This window comes from Phoca vitulina, unplaced genomic scaffold (assembly GCF_004348235.1).
Source record: "Phoca vitulina isolate PV1807 unplaced genomic scaffold, GSC_HSeal_1.0 scaffold19, whole genome shotgun sequence".
Classification (NCBI taxonomy): Eukaryota; Metazoa; Chordata; class Mammalia; order Carnivora; family Phocidae; genus Phoca; species Phoca vitulina.
The window spans coordinates 17,285,040-17,304,587 of record NW_022589722.1 but is presented as its reverse complement, the minus strand read 5'-3'; the positions used below and the strand labels follow the sequence as shown (position 1 = coordinate 17,304,587).

At 35.7% G+C, this 19,548-nt stretch overlaps 1 protein-coding gene across 4 annotated transcripts in view; it reads right to left on the bottom strand.

The window, feature by feature from the left end:
• HCFC2 (host cell factor C2) overlaps positions 1-19,548 on the bottom strand; it is a 76,530-nt gene that overhangs the window by 34,846 nt on the left and 22,136 nt on the right. For 2 of the 4 annotated variants that reach the window (XM_032416213.1, XM_032416211.1), the window contains exons 8-16: positions 18,762-18,929; positions 18,165-18,217; positions 16,511-16,688; positions 13,201-13,404; positions 12,560-12,633; positions 10,497-10,634; positions 8,595-8,780; positions 8,145-8,183; positions 7,601-7,886 (exon numbers count right to left, since the gene is read on the bottom strand). In XM_032416213.1, coding sequence (XP_032272104.1) covers positions 7,601-7,886; positions 8,145-8,183; positions 8,595-8,780; positions 10,497-10,634; positions 12,560-12,633; positions 13,201-13,404; positions 16,511-16,688; positions 18,165-18,217; positions 18,762-18,929 — 1,326 coding nt within the window. Of the gene's footprint in view, positions 1-711; positions 7,887-8,144; positions 8,184-8,594; positions 8,781-10,496; positions 10,635-12,559; positions 12,634-13,200; positions 13,405-16,510; positions 16,689-18,164; positions 18,218-18,761; positions 18,930-19,548 lie in introns of those variants that run through there. The other 2 variants (XM_032416212.1, XM_032416214.1) reach the window with 2 other exon arrangements.

Below are 19,548 nucleotides of genomic sequence, written 5' to 3'. Positions count from 1 at the left end.
TCTCCATGAACAGAAGAACAGATAAACAAACTGTGGTTTAGCATACAATGGAATACTGTACAGCAGTGAAAACAAATGAAATACAGTTACATGCATAAACAGGGATGGGAATCTCAAAAACAATGGTCAGAAAAAAGTCACGGAAGGAATATAATGCAGCATGAAATCATTTACATGAAAGTTCAAAATCAGGTAAGTCTAAACAATATACTATTAGGGATATATACATAGATGGGAGAACCATAAATAAAAACATGGGAATTATTAACAAAACATCCAGAATAATGTTTGCCTTGTGTAGTATGTGGGTTGAGGACAAATGGGGGGATTCTGGGTATCTGAGAATATTCTAGTTCTTAAGCTGAAGGTTGAATACATGTCTGGTCATTTTATTTATTTTGCAAAAAATACTTTAAAAGAAAAAAGATATGATTATTTACTACATAATTTCATCAACCAAGAGAAGGAACATCTCCCCATATTTCAGCCACTGCTGTGCACTGCAAATCAGCTAATTATTATTATTATTTTTAAAGATTTTATTTATTTATTTGACAGAGAGAGACACAGCGACAGAGGGAACACAAGCAGGGGGAGTGGGAGAGGGAGAAGCAGGCTTCCCGCGGAGCAGGGAGCCCGATGTGGGGCTCGATCCCAGGACCCCGGGATCACGACCTGAGCCCAAGGCAGATGCCTAACGACTGAGCCACCCAGGCGCCCCTCAGCTAATTATTTTAACTGGTGGGGAATAAGTGCCTGATAATAGGAAAAGAGGAACGAGTATGGGCGATTCCTCACAGAAGTTAACTAGGTTCCCGAAGGTCAGGATCCATCGAGATGGCAGTATTACAGGACTGCTCTGCCAAGTTGAATCAGTCACTGGCCTGATTCTGGTTAACTGGTTACTTTGTTCCCTGGGTATAACCATTTGTATAAAGCAGAGAATACAGATGGGTGATGCAAATCCCAAAATAAATAGATGAAGACCCTGCCTCTTTACTGAATTCTGCTGACTCTCACAAGTACAGATTCCCTTTGGCACATTCTCCTAATTATTTATGTACTAAGTAATCCAAAAATACAGAAAGTACATGGTAGTTATTGTTTCTCCACACTGCTCAATAACAGGTGTCAGGTTGGTCACACAAAGGTCATAACAATTTTGCAATCGCGTCTTTGCCAAGGTCATTGCCAGCAGTGTCACTGTGCAGATTAAATAAAACACAGTTAAGGTGCAATTTTTCCTGATTCAAAAATAGCTATTAATTTGGTATATAATTTCAAAATTTGAAAAGAAGAAAAAAAGAAAAAAGATCTTGAAACATTTGATCCAGCCCCTTTACCCAAACAGGGCAAGCTCAAGTTATTATCCTGGGTAAGGGAGTTCTTGCAAGAGGTAGACTAGGCCTGGCAGCAGAAGGCCTGCAACCCATTTCCAGGAAATGGGGAAGTCGAAGGTGTATTCTCCAGGTCCAGGATCCCGAATTGGGTCTAACACAGGGGTGCCAACTCATCAGAAAGTTCCAGACATTGCTGCAGCTATTGTAAAAGTCCCAGACAGCTACAAGATGTAAAATCTCAATCATACTTAAGCTGGAAGGGACATGCCACCAGGGGGTGGTACACTGCAACTGGTGGAGGGAAGACTTAGTAAACGTGGGAGTGGCTGAGCTTAGGGTCCTGCTACTCCGCCACCTTGCACCCCCCCAACTCCCACCCCCAGAGCTGGCGGCTGCAGTGGCCGGGACGGGGACACTCTGGATCAGAAAGTCAGACCTTCAGAATGCTGCCCACTGTCTCACACACTATGCTATGCTAAGTGGCACACCTACACCTTTGTCATTCTGGATGGTCAGTGTTCTACCTGCAGCTTTTTCCTCCCTTTCCAGTAAGAAACAGAGAAATTAAGAGGGAACCTTTCTCAAGTTCTTAAGGAATTTCCATTCTGTCTCCCCAGATTCAAGGAATGAATAATCCTCTTGGTCAGAGCTGGATATTTATTGGACCACGATTTACCAGTGGACAGAGTTATCCCATGTTCAAAAACAAATATCAGCTCCTACCTTTTATTTTTAGCCTGTATATGCTTGGACACAACAGGTTCTCCTCTGCTTTCCTCAGTTCTCATGCTGAGGAATGACGGGTCCTTTAGATTCTTGTCCCTGGGTGGCAAGGAGACCAGGAAGAGGGAGTGGGCAGGAAGGGGGCAATTTCCTTCTCTGCAACAGCTTTCATATCTGATATGCCACCAACTCATACTTTTTATACTTTTATCTTCAGGAGTCAACACCCTGACATCCCTAAATACTCTGGAAAGACTTTTTGTTGAACCAGCAAAATCAAATCAGGAAATAGTGAATCCTTCCGTTGCTTCTGTACTCTCATACCTACGTCTTCCTAGCCTTCTCTCTGTCTAAGGCCAAAGGCTTTGTAACCCTGTATTCTCAGGACTTGAATGTGAGGCTCTGGCAGGAGTGGTATTCAGATTGTGAATATGATGACCTTTAAGTACCAGGCCCCCCAGTTCAATTTATCCAAGATACTAAATACACAAAAGAACCTCACACTCAGTTTCTGATGACCTTGCTGAAATTAACAATCTCACGAGTGGACATTTTTTTTAATTTTAGTTCCTCAGAGGACAGGAAAGAAGCAAAGAGATACTAGTAAGATACAGAAATCTATTTTGAACAACGAGGCTGGTATCCTTGGATTTTATAGCCTTTCTTTCTTCTTCAGTTCATAGAATATTTTTCTCCCCAATTGGTGTAGTTCATGTTTTCCCAGGCATCACACACACACACACACACACACACACACACACACACACACACACACAAAGTCTTCCTGAGTTACAGAAATAGTACAGGGACTCCCAGCTATAACGGGGAAATGTGGAAGTTGTACCAATGTCATGTTGTTTTCTGTTAGGGTAAGAATCCTTTGTCCTATAAGCTCGGAGGTGACAATAGTGGCCTGACTTGATATGTATTAATGCTGGTGTTCCATGTCTTTCAGCAGTCCCTGTGTTTAAGTATTAAGTAGGTAGGTGGTTTTTTCCTAATGCTAGATAATTGCCCATGGCTTTCCTACAAGGAAATAGTTTGGAAATATTTTTAGCTCATTTTCTGGATCATCCAATGTTAAAAATCATAATTCAGCAATATCCAACAATCTCACTAAATGCTCAGATCTTTTTAGATCAGAGACTTCTGCTTGAGATCTGTACACACCTAGATTAAACCCCTTTTAGCCCAGTACATATGTGACACATCGTTTATTTATCCCAGAACTTCTCCTAGGAACCTAAGTAAGAGCAGGGTAGGATAAGACAAAGCTGGAGTTAGTATTTCCTCCAGAGGCTTACTAAATCTGCTAAAATCTCTTTCCCTATCAAAGCCTCCCTCCCATTTTCACCCCAATTTGAGAGAGGGGAGTGAGAATATGGAGAGATGTAAAGATGACAATTTTCTTTAACCATGTGTTAACATATTTAAGTACCAGCTGAATGGCCGATATGTAAGAAATATAAAGACCCAGTCTCTGCCTCAAAGACCTACCACTATTCTGGCAGAGGGAGAAAACAATGCTAACAAGTAAGGATACAATGTTTTTTAGGCTGCTATGACAGAAGATTTGACAAAGGACAGTGGGGGCACAAGAAGAAGGGGGCAAATCTACCTGGATATGGATGGAGCATGTCAAGAAAGGCTCCATATTGAAATCTTGAAAAAGGACCCGAGTCTTGAAAAAATGAATGGAAGCAGGTGCAAGTGGAAAAGGGGACTACAGACAGGAGGAGGTACGGAAAGAGAGAGCGAGTATCACAGAAACCAAGAAAATGTCCAAGTCTCTAGGGAGGGGTTGAGTTATGAAGGACGAGAGTAATCACCGGATTTGGGAAATGAGAAGTTATCCCTGACCTTTGCTAGAGCCATTTTGATGGAGTAGCAGGACAGAAGTCTGGCTGCTGTGAATTAAAGTGGGTGCAAGGCATAAAGACAAAAGATTAAGAGTGAATAGAAGACCAAAAAAAGAGATGGCAACAGTTTAGATCTGTTTCCTGGAGCCATGTGCCTTTTCACCCATGAGCTCAGCCACAGGAAAGGTTAGAGAGATACAGCTTCACATCTGTATGAGAACAGGACTCCCGAACACAATCCACTAACTTAAAAACAAGTTTTGGGACACAATCTATTCTTCATGAGACGGCCTATATTATTTTAAGAATGATATAAAGTCAACATTTCTACAGATTTACTCTGCCATCACTAATTTTTCTCTAATAGAGTTCAAAATAAATAACACCTGTAATTGGTTATAATAGAAAAGGTGCTTTATTTTACATTATCATTGGTACATAATACATGAAACTGCCTAAAATCAGTCTTGGAAAACTTAACTGTCAGTTATACCTTAAGCAGTCAAAGACCAAGTCTATTTTGCAATCTATTTCATTCATGGTCAGATTACTACAATAACTTTAAATACTAACTATCTCTTCATAGCCAATGTTACAAATGATTTTTATGCTACAAGTGCTGCAATTTTTTAAAAATAAAAATACCTTCAGTTATAGTAGACCATATCTCTAACCAGAACAAATCTTTGCTAGGCTACAAGTCTTTGAAATAATGGATCAATAGCTTTACCTTCTTATAGATGATGGTATTTATGTAATTGGGTTATAGAGCAAGGGGGCCTCATACATGCAATCAGATTCTTTCCGTTTTTGTTTTAATGTGGATAAAAGTGAGTTTATAATACCCTATTTCTAGTTAAATTACCAAAACAGTTTACTAAACTAAAATGAAGCCAATACAATATTTTAGAAAATATAATTCTAAGAGCATGCAACATCAAAATCTTTTTACTACATATGTGAAACAAAGTTGTAGAGCCCAGGAAGATGACTGTGGCACAAAGGCTTGAACATCTGAATTGCCTATCCAGCAGGGAGGAGTAAAGAAAGTCATTTAACTCAGCATAAATCCTCTTATGAAAGATATCTGCATGATCTAGCCCACTGCTACTCAGGGATCTTCACTCAGAAAATGTGCAAATCATAGGAAGCTAAATGCACTTCTCTTGTTATTTACCCTAGTCCATTCTATTCATGAACATGCAGCTTGAAGATCTGTTATTAACTATTGATGTCAAGCCACAGGGATTTCTCAATGGCATTTTTCAGTCACCCATAAACATGACCGTTGCTTAATGTACAAATGCCAAAAAATGGTAACAAAATCTGGGCTTATTCTCAAAGTAAAAACATTTGTCATTTTCACAAATCCCTTGGTACAGAAAGACGGCCTTTCTCTCTAAAAATAAGATGTACGTTAGAACCACAGGTTCACAGCACAGTTGAGGCAATGTAAAGCAAAGTAAACTAAACAAATACTAAATAGGTACAAATGTGCACACTCAAACAAATATTCTATTCTTTGCTTAAAGTCAACTTAGTCCTGTCATTAAGAGAAGTGCTTCGAGATGCAAATTGTTAATTAATGCAGAGAATAAGGAGGTAAAAGCGAGACCTTTTTCTAATAAAGCAAACAGATCATTAAAATAATTGGACTTGAAACATATATTCTAACTTTCCACTCTTACTCTTTTTATACTAAACACACACATATACACAACAAACCCTAGCATTTAATATGTGCAAAATTGCTTACCATTTATTTTAACTTTGGTTAAGTATTTGTTTAGCCTATATCAGACATATTATGGAAGCTATACAAATGATTACAAACATAATAATGAGGTAAGTTAAAATTCTACTAGTGCAAAAAGCAAGCATATGCTAAAAGCAAAGCATATGAATTTAACAAATGCAGAATGAAGCTCTCACCAAGGGAGGTGCTGACATAACAAACCAGAGAGGCTCCTTGTAAACATTGTTTGTAAAATACACATTTAAAGATTAAGGATTCATACAGCCACAAAAAAGGTATTCTAACAACACGAGAGTAGTGCATTTATTTTACCTTTAGAGTTTGGAAATCACTCATTACGTGTCTAACAGTTTGCATATTTTCTTCAAGAGAAACTTAATTAGTGAGACACATTAATTACAAATACTGTAGTATAAAAATCCCAGTTCTTTACAAAAATTATATATTAAAATATTCTATACACTTTAAATTAGTAACTGGAACATACATATATATCAATTCTGCACAATTAAATCCATCTTGGCTGGGAGTATTCTACGTGAAGCTCGAGGACACAGCTACTCAGTCAACCTACACTGGCATAAGGTTACACGGTATAAAAAAGATAGGCCTGGGCCCGTGCGGTTATTGCAGCTTGTAGTGTGAACGACCTTTTCTGCACTTATTGCTCTGTATTTCCATTCCAGATCTGAACAGGCAGTGGAACCGTGACATTCCGAAAAGGTTCAAAACAAGCTACCTGTGGCAGAGGATCCATCATGCCTATCTGCATCTTTAAGGTTGCAATGGGACCTGAGTGAGCTGTCTAATGCTTATATTTCAGTTGTAAAAAAGTTTATACAATTTTGAGGTAAAAACAATGCAAAAATAAAACATTTAGAGCATTTACAAAAATCTTACAAATGTTTAAAACACTATTTCAAAACTTGTGTTCTGTTAAGGTGCTTCTTTCTTTCTGTAATAAGGAGGACATATATACTTCAATTTTGAATTTTAAATTATGAAGGTTTTATTAATTTCAGCAAAAGCAAAGTTAGAGCCATTAAGACAGATGTTAAAATGTTCACAGATATACTTTGCTTCTGATGAAAATACAGAATTTTAGTGCTGAAAGAAACCTTAAATGTAAATTTTTTAAATTCTGTCTTCTATTAATGAGGAAACTGAGGACCGGGTAAGTTAAGCGCTTTGGCCAAAAATATATTCCAATATATCAGGTATGAATCAAGAAAACCCATTATTCTTTTTGTATTTTGCCATGATTCTTGGAAAGTAATAAAAATTCAAAATCAGAGTTTCTGAACTCGCCTCTTTCTTTCTTTTGTAATTTCTTAAGCTCTGTGCTAACTGTAGACAAACAAAAGAAATGAATCAAATAGCGGCTACTAAAATTAGTATCACAAATATTGTCCAGTAGAAGATAGTTGTTAAGAGGACCACTGCTCATCTAGAATAATAAAGTTAGAGGGAGTACTCAAAGACGGGTCCTTGACAATGGAGAGAACATCTACTATGTAGGACAGCGCAGTGCACAACAGCCAGTTACTAGAATCATCTCAGTAACTCTAGGATGACTGAGTTACATGGCCTTTAGAAAAGATACTGGGGTAATAAAGCCTTCTAGCTTTTATCTTAATTTACTATTTTCCTTTATAAAAAAGCAGTTATATAACTGTAAGGACGAATCCATATACTAATTTTCAGAGAGTCTTTGCTTCTTTTCTATTTTTATTTGGATCTAAAATTGAGCAAATACATTTTAAGAACAACTTACAAACTCAAACTCATAAGTGCTAGAAATACAGTCGGAGAATACTCTTTTAAATGACAAATCTTCAAAACCAGCTACTAATAAATAATCATCACAATAGCTTCAGTTAAAAAAAAAAAAATTCAATTTAAAGGTGCTTTTTTATTGTTACCTTGAAGCCATCGAACTTGCGTAGCTGGTCCATATCCCTTTTCATTCTTTGCTGATATCCTGAACACAATGGCAGGCCTGGATGTATAATCGATATGTGCATTTGCAAGTTGCCCGGCAGTTACTATACATGATGTCTTAAGACCACAATAAATCCTCATAAACACAAGCTGACTTGGATTATCTTGTATTTGTGCTGTGCGGATAGCCAAGTAGGCTGAGTATTCCAAAATATTTCCAGAAGGGGAAGTTGGAGGTTCCCAGGAGAGATGGATACCCTCAACATTCTTGAAGAGAGGAGAAAAAAAAAAAAAAACACATAAAGGTTCTGAAGTTTTCTCTAATATCACTTACAATGTTGAGTCTATCTTTAGAATACAAAATACTGCTTTCCGCTAAAGTAACTGCATTAGATACTAGAACTTTTATTATTGGTTTTTAAAAACCTAATTGGATCTACAATGTTTAATTCATGCCCACTTTTCAATATCATAACTAGACTTAAATGTCTGCCTGTACCATCCTAAGAAAGGGATTTTTCTTACCTGAAAGCAGATCTTTTCTTCTCTAAAGAGGGGCAGGACCTTAGGATAAAATATAATTCAATTTCATGTGTTCTATTAAAATTCTCCAGCACAAACTTTTTGGTTCCATACAATAAGAACAAAGTTAATATTAAGAAGAATACCAGATTTCCCTGACTTTCTATATTTTGGATGCTGTAATTTTGCTTGAAATTTGGTCCTTAAAATTATGAGTGATTAGCAAACATTTTTTAAACTTATAATCCACCCCTTTATTTATTTAAGACCTAATTTTTTTTTTATTGAAGTACTATTGACACACACATTACATTAGTTTCAGGTGTACATCAATCCACCCTTTTAGATACCTCTCATTTCATCAGTTACTAACAAGAATCTCTAAACTGACAGTTTTACTTCATGTACAAAATTTCAATAATTAAATCACCAAGCCTTGACCTGACATCTCACCTTTGAAATTCTGACTGCAGAAGGAGCTCCAGGAAAACCGGGAATACAAGTTTTAAATTCACTGATTTTGCTGAAAGGGCCTATTCCACAACCATTGATGGCAGCAACCCTGAATCTGTATCCCGTGCCTGGAACAAGATCTTGTTTCTTAAGTAAACTGTAGTCAGGTGCGTCTGCATTTCCTATCTAAAATGTAACACATGCAAAATTCAAAAGGTGCAATTCATCATTTTGTCATTCAACAAGAAAACTTTTAAAGAATGAATTATGTTTTAAGGTTCTAGTTCACATTTATTTCCCTTTTTTACACATGGAATAAACCTTCCAATACAAAAGCAACTAAGCCCATAAATTGGTGATTCTTATCCAGAGGAAAAATGCCCTTTCCAGTTAAAAACCACTGATTATAAAAAGAAATTGAAGTGTGTTCTGCACATGAAGAATATGAAGGTAGAAAAAATTGACGACCACTATAAACAAAGTAACAACTATCCTTGTAAACTTAGAGTAGAAATCTCAGAAGAACTACTCTCAAATAGTCTAACCAGGAACAATACCCTTTGGATATAGGCAAGCAAGCTTGACAGAAGTGACTAGCATGTAGTATAGAGCATTTTAAAAATTAATATTCAGCAGATGCTGAATAAATGTTAAATAACTGGATTGCATATTCTGGGTAGAAGTTCATAACGTTCACAACTTTCAAACAGTTTTTCCATGTTCTCCCTAACTCTCACTGTACCACTGTGAGGCAGGTAGTGCTAATGTATCATTCCCAATTTTAAGGGAGCAATATCATTTTTGTTTTATAGATGAGGAAACTGAGTCTCAGAGAGGTTAAACAGGTGACTTGTCCAAGGTCACACTGTTGAGTCCTGGAACTAATGATTCAAACCCAAGCTTACTGGTTCTAAATTTTATGCTCTGTTTTTCTTTTGGGAAAAACAGGTAGTTACTAGGCCCTTAGATATTGTTATTTCCTTATATATGAAATCAAACTACCGCCAGAAATTTCATTAGGTATAATACAACAAATTATTAACCAGGATTTCTGTTTTTGTCAACTGGAAGAATTCTATGAAAAAGAAAGATATCAGAAGTAATATTAGAGAAACTAAAGTGTAATGATAAATGATAAATTATCCATTTGTGTAGGTCTAGGCAATTCACTCTCTGAAATTCCCCATTCCAGAAAAAAATCAGTTCAACGTGCTTTGGAGCTGTTATTTATTTCATAATTCTTAGGGTTAATGTCTCACTTATATATATGAGTTCTTCTTTAAAGGAGTTTCAGAATCAAGAGAAAATTAGATTGTATTCAATAACCAACAGGAGCTCTCAAATTTTTTAAGTTGTGAAATCAGGAATTTAAAAAATTCTCAGTAAAGGGGCGCCTGGCTGGCTCAGTTGATTAAGCGTCAGACTCTTGATTTTGGCTCAGGTCATGACCTCAGGGTCTTGAGACAGAGGCTCCACTCTCAGTGTGGAGTCTGCTTCTCTCCCTCTGCCCCTCCCCTGACTTGCGCACTCAAATGCTAAATAAATAAATAAACCTTAAAAAAAAAAAGTTCTCAGTAAGAAAAAATGTTCCATTCTCAAAACACACCAGCTAACAAAATTATAAAGATATTTCAAAAAATCCTTATCTGTACTGGCCAGACCATATTATTTATGCCCAGTGATTGTATAAGGTTTTTTAAGTGACCTGCTTGTGATATACTCCATAAAAAGTGCCTTAAAAAAGAACACAAGATAATTAGGCATATAGATAGAAATCTCAATTATAGATTGTGAACAGATCCCAATTTCATGCATTCAAGTGACTTGAATCAGGGTTATTAAAAAATATCTCATTCATGAAACTTATAACTCATAGGGTAGGAAATATAGATCAATAGCTACCTTTGAGATGCTTTGCTTTCCTTTTGGCAGCAAATAAAATTGGCTCACCAAAGCTGTATTATTTTTAAAAATTCCTACATCACACCACTGTCGTTCTCCTGCTTTCATTGTGGCCACTGGATTTGAAGGAGTCTCTTTCTAATTTCAGAGAAAGAAAAATTTATCAGGACTCTTATTATGCATATAAGAAACTTCAAGATTTAATAAATCCATGCAGTGATCTACAAGTAGGTATATGGGTAAACACCACAACATTAAAAGCTCATAAGTAAATAAACTCTTAACAGATTAGGTCAACTGACAGTGAAACAGGGATGCCAATTCAAACACAGGGAGTGACAGGCATTCTCCAAGTCAGTGGCTCTGCACTATCAACCTAGCTGCAGTTAGCATGCTTTCCAATCAGTGATATGTTAAAATGCCGGCTGTTTTATAGAACACTGTCATTTCAGAGACCCTCTCAGAAAATGTAATCCCTTTAGTGTGAAATTACACCTTGCTCCAAAAGGAGCAAATAAGGAAAAATTCATTCCAAGCTGGCTTATTTCTAGACTCAAAAACAACTAGCAGAAATTCAGTGATCTTTGCACTTGAAATACCTGTGATTCTCCAAACCTAAAAGGAGAAAAAATGTTCAAAACTAAAATGCAATTTGAATATACTTTAGTATATACTAAAGAGGAGCAGATTAAACAGTTTTATATTTTTTACCTTGCTTTAAAACAAATAAATTTCCTCTACCTTAAGCTACTTTTAGTGATAAGTGAATTATACTTATCCCTGGAACTAACCTTTTTAAGCCATCTTCTTTATAAATGAGACACAGTTTCCAGAAGCTCAAAACAAATGTGCACTTCAGTTATTTATTTCTGTCTTAAATATATAACAGCAGAGGTACATGCTTACAATTCACATTATTTGTTATTTAGGCTATCACACATGACAACGTGAGCTAACCAGAAAAGTCTTTTAAGTTTTTTTTTTTTTTAAAGGAATATCTTTAAGCTTGTTTTCATTTTTAAAGTTGTAAAAACTCTCTTCAACAACTTTTATAAAACAACTGGCTCCACCTGAAATAACAAATACCATTCTGGCTGATGTGTTGCAAAATAGGTTTAGGAGAAAAAAAGTTCCCTTTAATAATTCTTCCCTGAGAAGAGTCTAAGAATTCTAGGACTTAACATTCTGGAAAGGTGAAAGCTGATGAAGGTAAATATCTGATCGAAATCCATAAAATCATGATTGAAAGAAAACTAAAACTACAGACAATTCCTGAAGATTCCCAGAGGTAAATATTAGGTCAAATAAAACTCTTGCTCATAGCAATAAAGTTGAAATGACTGATAATTTTAAAATAAATTAAAAAGTATATACACACACATGCACACACACATGTTTACCCTTATATTTACCTCATTAAGACAACCGTGGTATATTTGTGAGGCACATACTTAGCATTTTAAGTTTGGTGCCATGCAGACCGATTTTGGCCTTTCATAAAACAACCCAGTGTCAGAGATTATTGGGCTACCCTACAGGTATGTCTAACCCAATCTGCAATATTCTGCTGTTCTCCCAATAGCTAGCAATAGAGCCACTGAAGTTTTATATTCTGTAACATGTCCTTTTACTCTTTAAGCCATTAATGTAATTTACATATATACATATACATGTACACATACACACACCCATATTTCTGGTTATGAAAGCAGCACATTTCACTATGCAAAAATATTGAAGGCCCACAGAAGTAAGTAAAAATTATCTGTGGCCGCACAGCCTGGAGAAAGTCATTTAGCATTAGAGTGTGGATGTGCGTGGACTCACGTGAGAGTGAGAATGTATGTATCGTGTGTGTCTTTTAATAAAATTGGGACCACAGTATATATATATTATTTTTTATGCAGCTTTTTTCACTTAACATTTTTCTATTCAAGCCTTCATTTCTCAATCTTTGGCAAAGTCATCACTAGAGGACACCCAAGAATCTTCTCATGAATTTATGCTGAAGTTGCTCAGCATCCCACCTTTAAACACATAGGATCTTCAGGTCATATACTTACAGAAAACGGCATCGCTGTAGCATGTGTTTCTACACGGCTGATCTTAGTCGCAGGCAGTGCACATGCTTCGTCAACTAAAAACCAAACAATTCATCATATAAGACTTACGTAATCACTTAGCAAACAGACACATTAAAATATAATTTATAAACATACAAAAAATAGCCAGAGGGAGAAAAACACAATAATTCGAAATATGGATGCTCTAACTTGAACTAATTCACAAAGTTCATTTCTCAAGGGTTTGATGACTTGCTAGAAATTCAGAGAATGTTTACCAAAGATGAAACACAAGTCCTATTGCAAAAGAATGAAATGAGCATTTACAAAATCAGAAATCAATCAAGCTGGGAGAATTATTACTCCATAGTCTAAAGAATGAATTTTTTCTATGGGAAAGAAGTTTGCTGAATATATTCACGGTAGGAAAAATACATTCTGAATGTATTTCAGTGTGTGCTGATTTAAATATTTTATGGAAGGCAGCAGAGTATATTATATAATAATTTTAATTGAAATGTTTTATCTGTTTATATATGATTCAATCCAAGATGAAATGGAATTCCCATCTAAACAAATAAGTTTGATGAATTTATATACAAAAATGGTTCAAAATACAGTATGTGAAACACATTTCAAACCTTCAGATTTGGTACTGAATGTTGTTAGTGAAGTTTCATCTTTTACAACTGCCCCATTTGTACTGGATGATTCAGTTTTAATGGTCTGCTGGGTTACCATAGTTTGTGCGCTGGAAACAGAACTGGATACAGAAGTTTCAGGGATTACTGTTCTTAAGTCCAGGCAACTACTTAGAACACCTATATTTGCTGAAGTATGAGGACCTAAAATTAAAGTGAAAAGATCAATTATTAACATAATGCCTGCAATAAGTGTTCCGTATTATGGTTCTTGTCATACGATTCTTGGTATTTTCGATTTTAAAAATATAAACATGAGTAATGTATATGTCATTCATATGAATTAACCACTAGGCATATAACGTTTAGAAAAATAAAGTGCACTACACAGACAACAGATGTTCAACTTCTCAGCTCCTTCTTCCACTCTAAACACTGAATCATTGTTCTCGGACTCTCCTAAATCATAGATCAAATGCCCTGCTTCCCATTTTAGGGAAACATATAGAAGTCATCAGGCATGAATGCCACCAATTTTCTGCCTCTCCTGCCCTAAACTAGAAATATATTTGTGATTATGCCCATCCTTTCTGTTTTCTCTTCCATTTCAGAGGATGAACTGACCTCTCTCCTGAGGAAGGATAATCTATCCTCCTGTGCTCTTGGCCCCATTCCTTCCCCGTATTTTGGGACCCTCTTTCATCAATCATTACTCTCTCTTCAGGGTTTTTAGATTCTTTTTCATTAGTAGTTTTTGGCCATCGGTCCATAAACATTATCAAGTCTCTCAAGCAAACAAACAAGCATCTTCTCTGACCCCACAGATCTCCTCCAGTTACCTCTGCCCCTCACTAATTCTCTTCAGAGCAGTCTCTACTTCCTTGACCTCCTCAAACTTGGTTTCTAGCCCACTACTCTAATGAAATGGCTCTGGCAAATGTCAATGATTTCAAGGGATGTCTTTCGATTTCCATTTACTTGACTTTTCTGCAATGTGAACAATGCTGACCACATACTCCTTTTTGAAGCTGCTTCTTTCTATTACTTATAATTACTCATTCCACAATACTGAAGATTTACTATTTAACAGATACTGTGCTTGTTTCTACAATGTTGAAACAAAGCAGGCATGGTTAATACCTCATCGAGTTAAAATCATGTGATAGAGATAGACCTACAAACTGTGATGCCTGGAAAAAATAGGACACCAATCTCTTTGGTTCTTTTCCTGACCTTCTAGGAACCCCTTTTCAATCTCTTTAGCTGGTTTCTTCTCTTCAAATGACTCTTTAAATGCAGATGTTCCCAAGCCCTCTCTTTTCTCCATTTACATATTTTCCTATGCTTTAACGACATTCACAAATCATACCTCTCTCAAATACATATGTCCTGGGCATTGTGCCAGGTGCTAGGAATCTCACAGTAAACAAGTCAGACAAGGTCCCTGCTCTTGTGGAGCTTATATTTTAGATACCCTTAACTTCCAAATTTTACTTCCAGCCAAAAACTACTACCTAAACTCTACACCTAAGTATCCAACTGCCCATTAGAAATCTTTACCAATATGTTCTTCAAGTGCCTCAAAAACACTAAGTTCAAAGTTGAACGTACCTTTTTCCCAAGTCTGTTCTTGCTCCTATATTTCATATCTTGATAAAGAGTATCATCATCCATTGAATTTCCAACCCCAAAAACTGGGAGTCATGGTCAACTCATTTTTATTTCTCATATCCAACCAGTTTCCAAGGCTAATAATGGATGCTAGTTTCTAAAAGTCTGAGAAATGATATATTCTCTCCTCTCCATCCCACCCACTGCGTCTCTTGCAGTTCTAAAGGAACACCCTAACGGGTCTCCCAATCATTTCCTACTATAGTTCTGATGGTGAGGCCAGAGTGTTCTTTCCAAACAACAACTAATCATGTCACTCTTCCACTTTTAAAACATACCAGCTACTCTAACCTCCAGAGAAAAAGTCCAATCTCCTCTTGTTAACCTGACACTGGGTAGCCATTCATTCACATATTTGAATGTCTATGATCTGCCAGATGCTGTCACTGTACAACCACTCTGGTTTTCCCATTTGCCTAGTACTAATTTTATCCAAACTGCCCTACAACATAGGATTTAGAGTGCATTAAGATTCTGAAACCTCAAAGCTTTTATTTGTTCTCAAGAATATAAACTTCTTTACAAGACAGACATAGAAAATCACTGTAAGAAAGAAAAACAAGGGCGCCTGGGTGGCTCAGTCGGTTACGCATCTGCCTTCGGCTCAGGTCATGATCCCTGGGTCCTAGGAGTGAGCCCCTCATCAGGTTCCCTGCTCACCGGGAAGCCTGCTTCTTCCTCCCCCACTGCCTGCCATTCCCCTGCTTGTGCTCTCTCTCTCTGTCAAATAAATAAACAAAACAAAACAAAAAAGACAGAAATATAAGCTGCAGCCCAGGATCAGGCTTTTATAATTTTGACCAAATGATTCCATCAGAAAATCAAGAAAACAAAAGTGTTTTCCTTTTCCACATTTAATGAAATGAGGAAAAATGACAGGAAATTATTTTCCTTGAATACTTTTATCTACCATGGGCTCATAAAGAAAAATGGAAATAAAAATTATATTCATCTTGTTAAGTTTGCATCATGGAAGAGGATTTAGATTTATATCAGCTGTCATGATGTTTTCAAATTAAAAATACAGTCACATATTTCTATGTCACAGACATATCAGAATGAGATTTATAGAATAATTTTAGATATTTAAATCAGGCGCAATGCTTAATGTATCTCAAACGGCATAAGAATATTCAAATGAACTCATTTTAAATATAAGGTTCACCAATTACAAGCTGTCCCATGAATGTAATCAACAGTTCTCATAAATGAACTATCTTTCTGAAGATAATCCAGTTATTTCCTATACAAATATTTACTAAGTGACTACTATTAACCAGGCATGGATTCAGGTGCTGAGGAAATAGAGATGAACAAGAAAATCCCTGCCCCAAATAAATAATTTCAGATAGTTCTAAGTGCTAAGAAAATACAGTAATGGGAGAGGGACACTGCAACACTGGCCAACCTCAAATGTCATACAAAAGCTTGCCTCATCTGAATTCCATAGCTCATAACTAAGTGTTACTATTCAGGTAGGTGCTTCCTTGGTATCTTGACATCACTCTAACTAGGGTCAACATGGCAGGCTTATTACTATTTTGAAAATGGATCAAAACCATAGAACATTTACTTTTCCAAAGACTAAAATTCCATATTATAAAAAGCCTTAGCTTTATTTAAAATGCCATCCTTATACCTTCATTTTTCCTTAGCACATCCACGACACAACTATTATGATTAGAAGCATTAGTTGCCAAAGATGAATGTAAAGTGGCATTAGAATCAGTTGATGCTTTGAGATCTGGTCTGTTTTTCATAGAAGTTCCTTTCATAGCTGTATGATCGGTTTTTGTACTGTTCATTGTATCACTGATCTATAAAAAATAAAATAGTTTATTGTAGCAAGCAATGTTCAATTGAATAAAAATACATGTAAAAAACAAGCAAAATAATTTACAACTTAAATGCTATTGAAAATAAATTTACCAGATATAAAACAGTTTAAATTATATTCTTAATTTGTATAGGATTGTTCTTTAAATTTTATAATAGTTTAAGAAAACAATTTCTTCACTTAATCTCCATTCTCAAAAGACCAGTTCCGAAGGGGAATGGGAGGGTATATTCTGAGGGAAAAAAAACACTACATTTTTAAGTGGTAGTTAGTATTCAAGTAAATATGTATGTAACACAGGAGACAACACCAAAGCTACCGAGTTTAACATTTTTGTCAAATTTTCTTAACAAGGTCAATATGGACATTAAAGATCTGATGACTCCTAAAAATAAAATCTCAGTTCAAGCAAATGAATTATTCTGTATGACTGAGTTTTCCAAAGAGAGATCAAGATTTAATATATACACATATCAATATTCTTTACCATTAAACATTTTAGATAGGAATCTTTCTAATTCTGTTTTTGTCTTCTTATATACACTATAATGAATATATTTAAACTTTTTGATAATTCAGGTCATCAGTGTGAGTATCAATTACTACTACAAAGTAATACCTATGGGTCTACTGCGCCATAAAAGTGATCTGGCTTTTATTCAAAAACCCCAATATTGCTGCCCCTTTTTACTTACCTGTTTTTTGTTACTTTTCTGTCTCCATCTTGATTGTTAATTATAACTCTATAGTCAGTTATAACTTCTGATGGCCCTAAAGATACTTGTCCATCACAGTCATGTTCAGAACACATGCGCTTACACCTACATCATTTTCCTTGAAAAGAATCTACTGTATATTTAGTAGCAGTTTGCCATGAAAAACCAGTGTAAATCCTAGTAAGCTTATTCATTAGTCTCTACAAATATCTATTGTGAAGCACTTCATAAACAAGAAGGAACCTCACAAACATCAGTGCTCAATTTAGCAACTCATATTCTTTGGTCAACAAAGTACATAGTAAAGAAATATATTTCATGTCGATTTTCCAAGTATTAGTTGAAATTTAAAATGAGTGTGTATGACATTTAGAAATGTCAAAAAGATTTCAAGATATTGTAAGTATAAATTATAAGGGATTTGTCTCTGATGCTATGTGTAATGAAGGTAGACTTCAATCTCTTGGTTAGGGGTTCTTAATCTGGGCTACTGCCATAGTGACCGATGGAGCGTCCCTTGAAACCACAGTTACCTGGGCATCATCCTAAAGATTCTGCTTCACTAAATCTGGGGAAAGGCTGGGATTCTGTGTATGTTTGTTTTTTAATCTCAGAGGTGATTCTAATATGCAGCCAGGGTTGAGAACTTCTGTCCTAGGGTAATATGCTAAAAATATGAATAAAAATTGGGACTCTAACCTTAAACATTCATTTGTCATCATACATTTTTTTTAACTTACACTGTTAGGAATGGTGCTATTACTGCCTTGTCTGTGAGGGTCCATTCTGACTCCTGTAGGAATAAGAAAGTTCAGACTGACATGCTCTAAATTAGTTTCAATAAAATATATTACAATCAAGTATTTCCAAAAGTTATGTATTAAAGGTTAAAAAGTATCTTTATCAAAGTTTATCTATTTTCTTAATAGTTTGCTTAGTAGTTGACTAAAATCCTTTCTAAAAGAACATGTAAAATTAAAAGTGTTTTTAACTTTCCAAGTGCCTGTTACTGTACAAAAATACTTTTGAAAAAAGCTGAAATGTTTATGAAAGCTAATTAAAACCATCTCCTGAAGTCATGTATCATGTCAAATTAAGAAAGTACATCACAATGAACTGCAGAAAAAACACTGTATCCTACATGTCTATGCATTCTACCACATCATAATGATAAGACAGGCAAGTTTCAGAGTTGAAATGCAATATATTTGATTAACCAGGCAGGAAACATCATATCATTAAATTTTTAAAAGTAGGCCTTAATCACTGGCTTTCCTGCAGTAACTTTTTAAAAAAAGCATATGAGCATGCATGCTTTAAGGTGAAAATTATGTTACCTTGCATATTTGGTGCTGCTGAAGAATCTGATGATGCAGCTTGGTACGGCAAGTCTGTATTCAGCTGCAAAAGATAGCCCTCAACTGTAGGCACTTCATCCCATTTGACATGGAAAGAGTTGGTAGTGGCTTTGATCAGTTGTACTTGTGATGGTGCTGGCGGTTTCTCTAAAGAACAATATTGATATTAAATACATTGATGTTTCAAATGTACCAACAGTTTGCCTCTATAGTTTGTGTGGGCCTAGGGCTCTGAAAACATCAGCAATGAGTATTTCAACTGTTTACCAAGAGGGAGAAAAATTACTCAGATATACATAGCTATCGTAGGTCAAATGAAAACAGTTTGGGGTTCTGATTCTATTTATTTATTTAATTCCTTATACAAATAGCTCTACACACAAAACAATCCAAGCTATTTGTGTCATCAGAATCAGAAAGAAATGTTTAATCACAGAAGTGTGGGGGAGAGGGAGGAAGCAAGTATTTTATCATTATAGCTACATTATTTTACCTTCTTTGTAAGTTTTTAATTTTATGAGGCAATTTTCAGCCAATAGCATACATGTCAGAAATACTGTTAATGTTAACAAAGATGATCTGGACATGATATTTTGGAAAAACATAACTTCTTGAAGTTAATACCCTCTCATCAAAACTTGTACTATCCCAGACTAGTAATTACTTTGATATAAAATATTACCAACATTTCCAAAACAAGTAACAATCATAGACTTCTAGAACTGGGAAAAAGAACCTGAGATTATTTCTACAATATCCTTGTCCT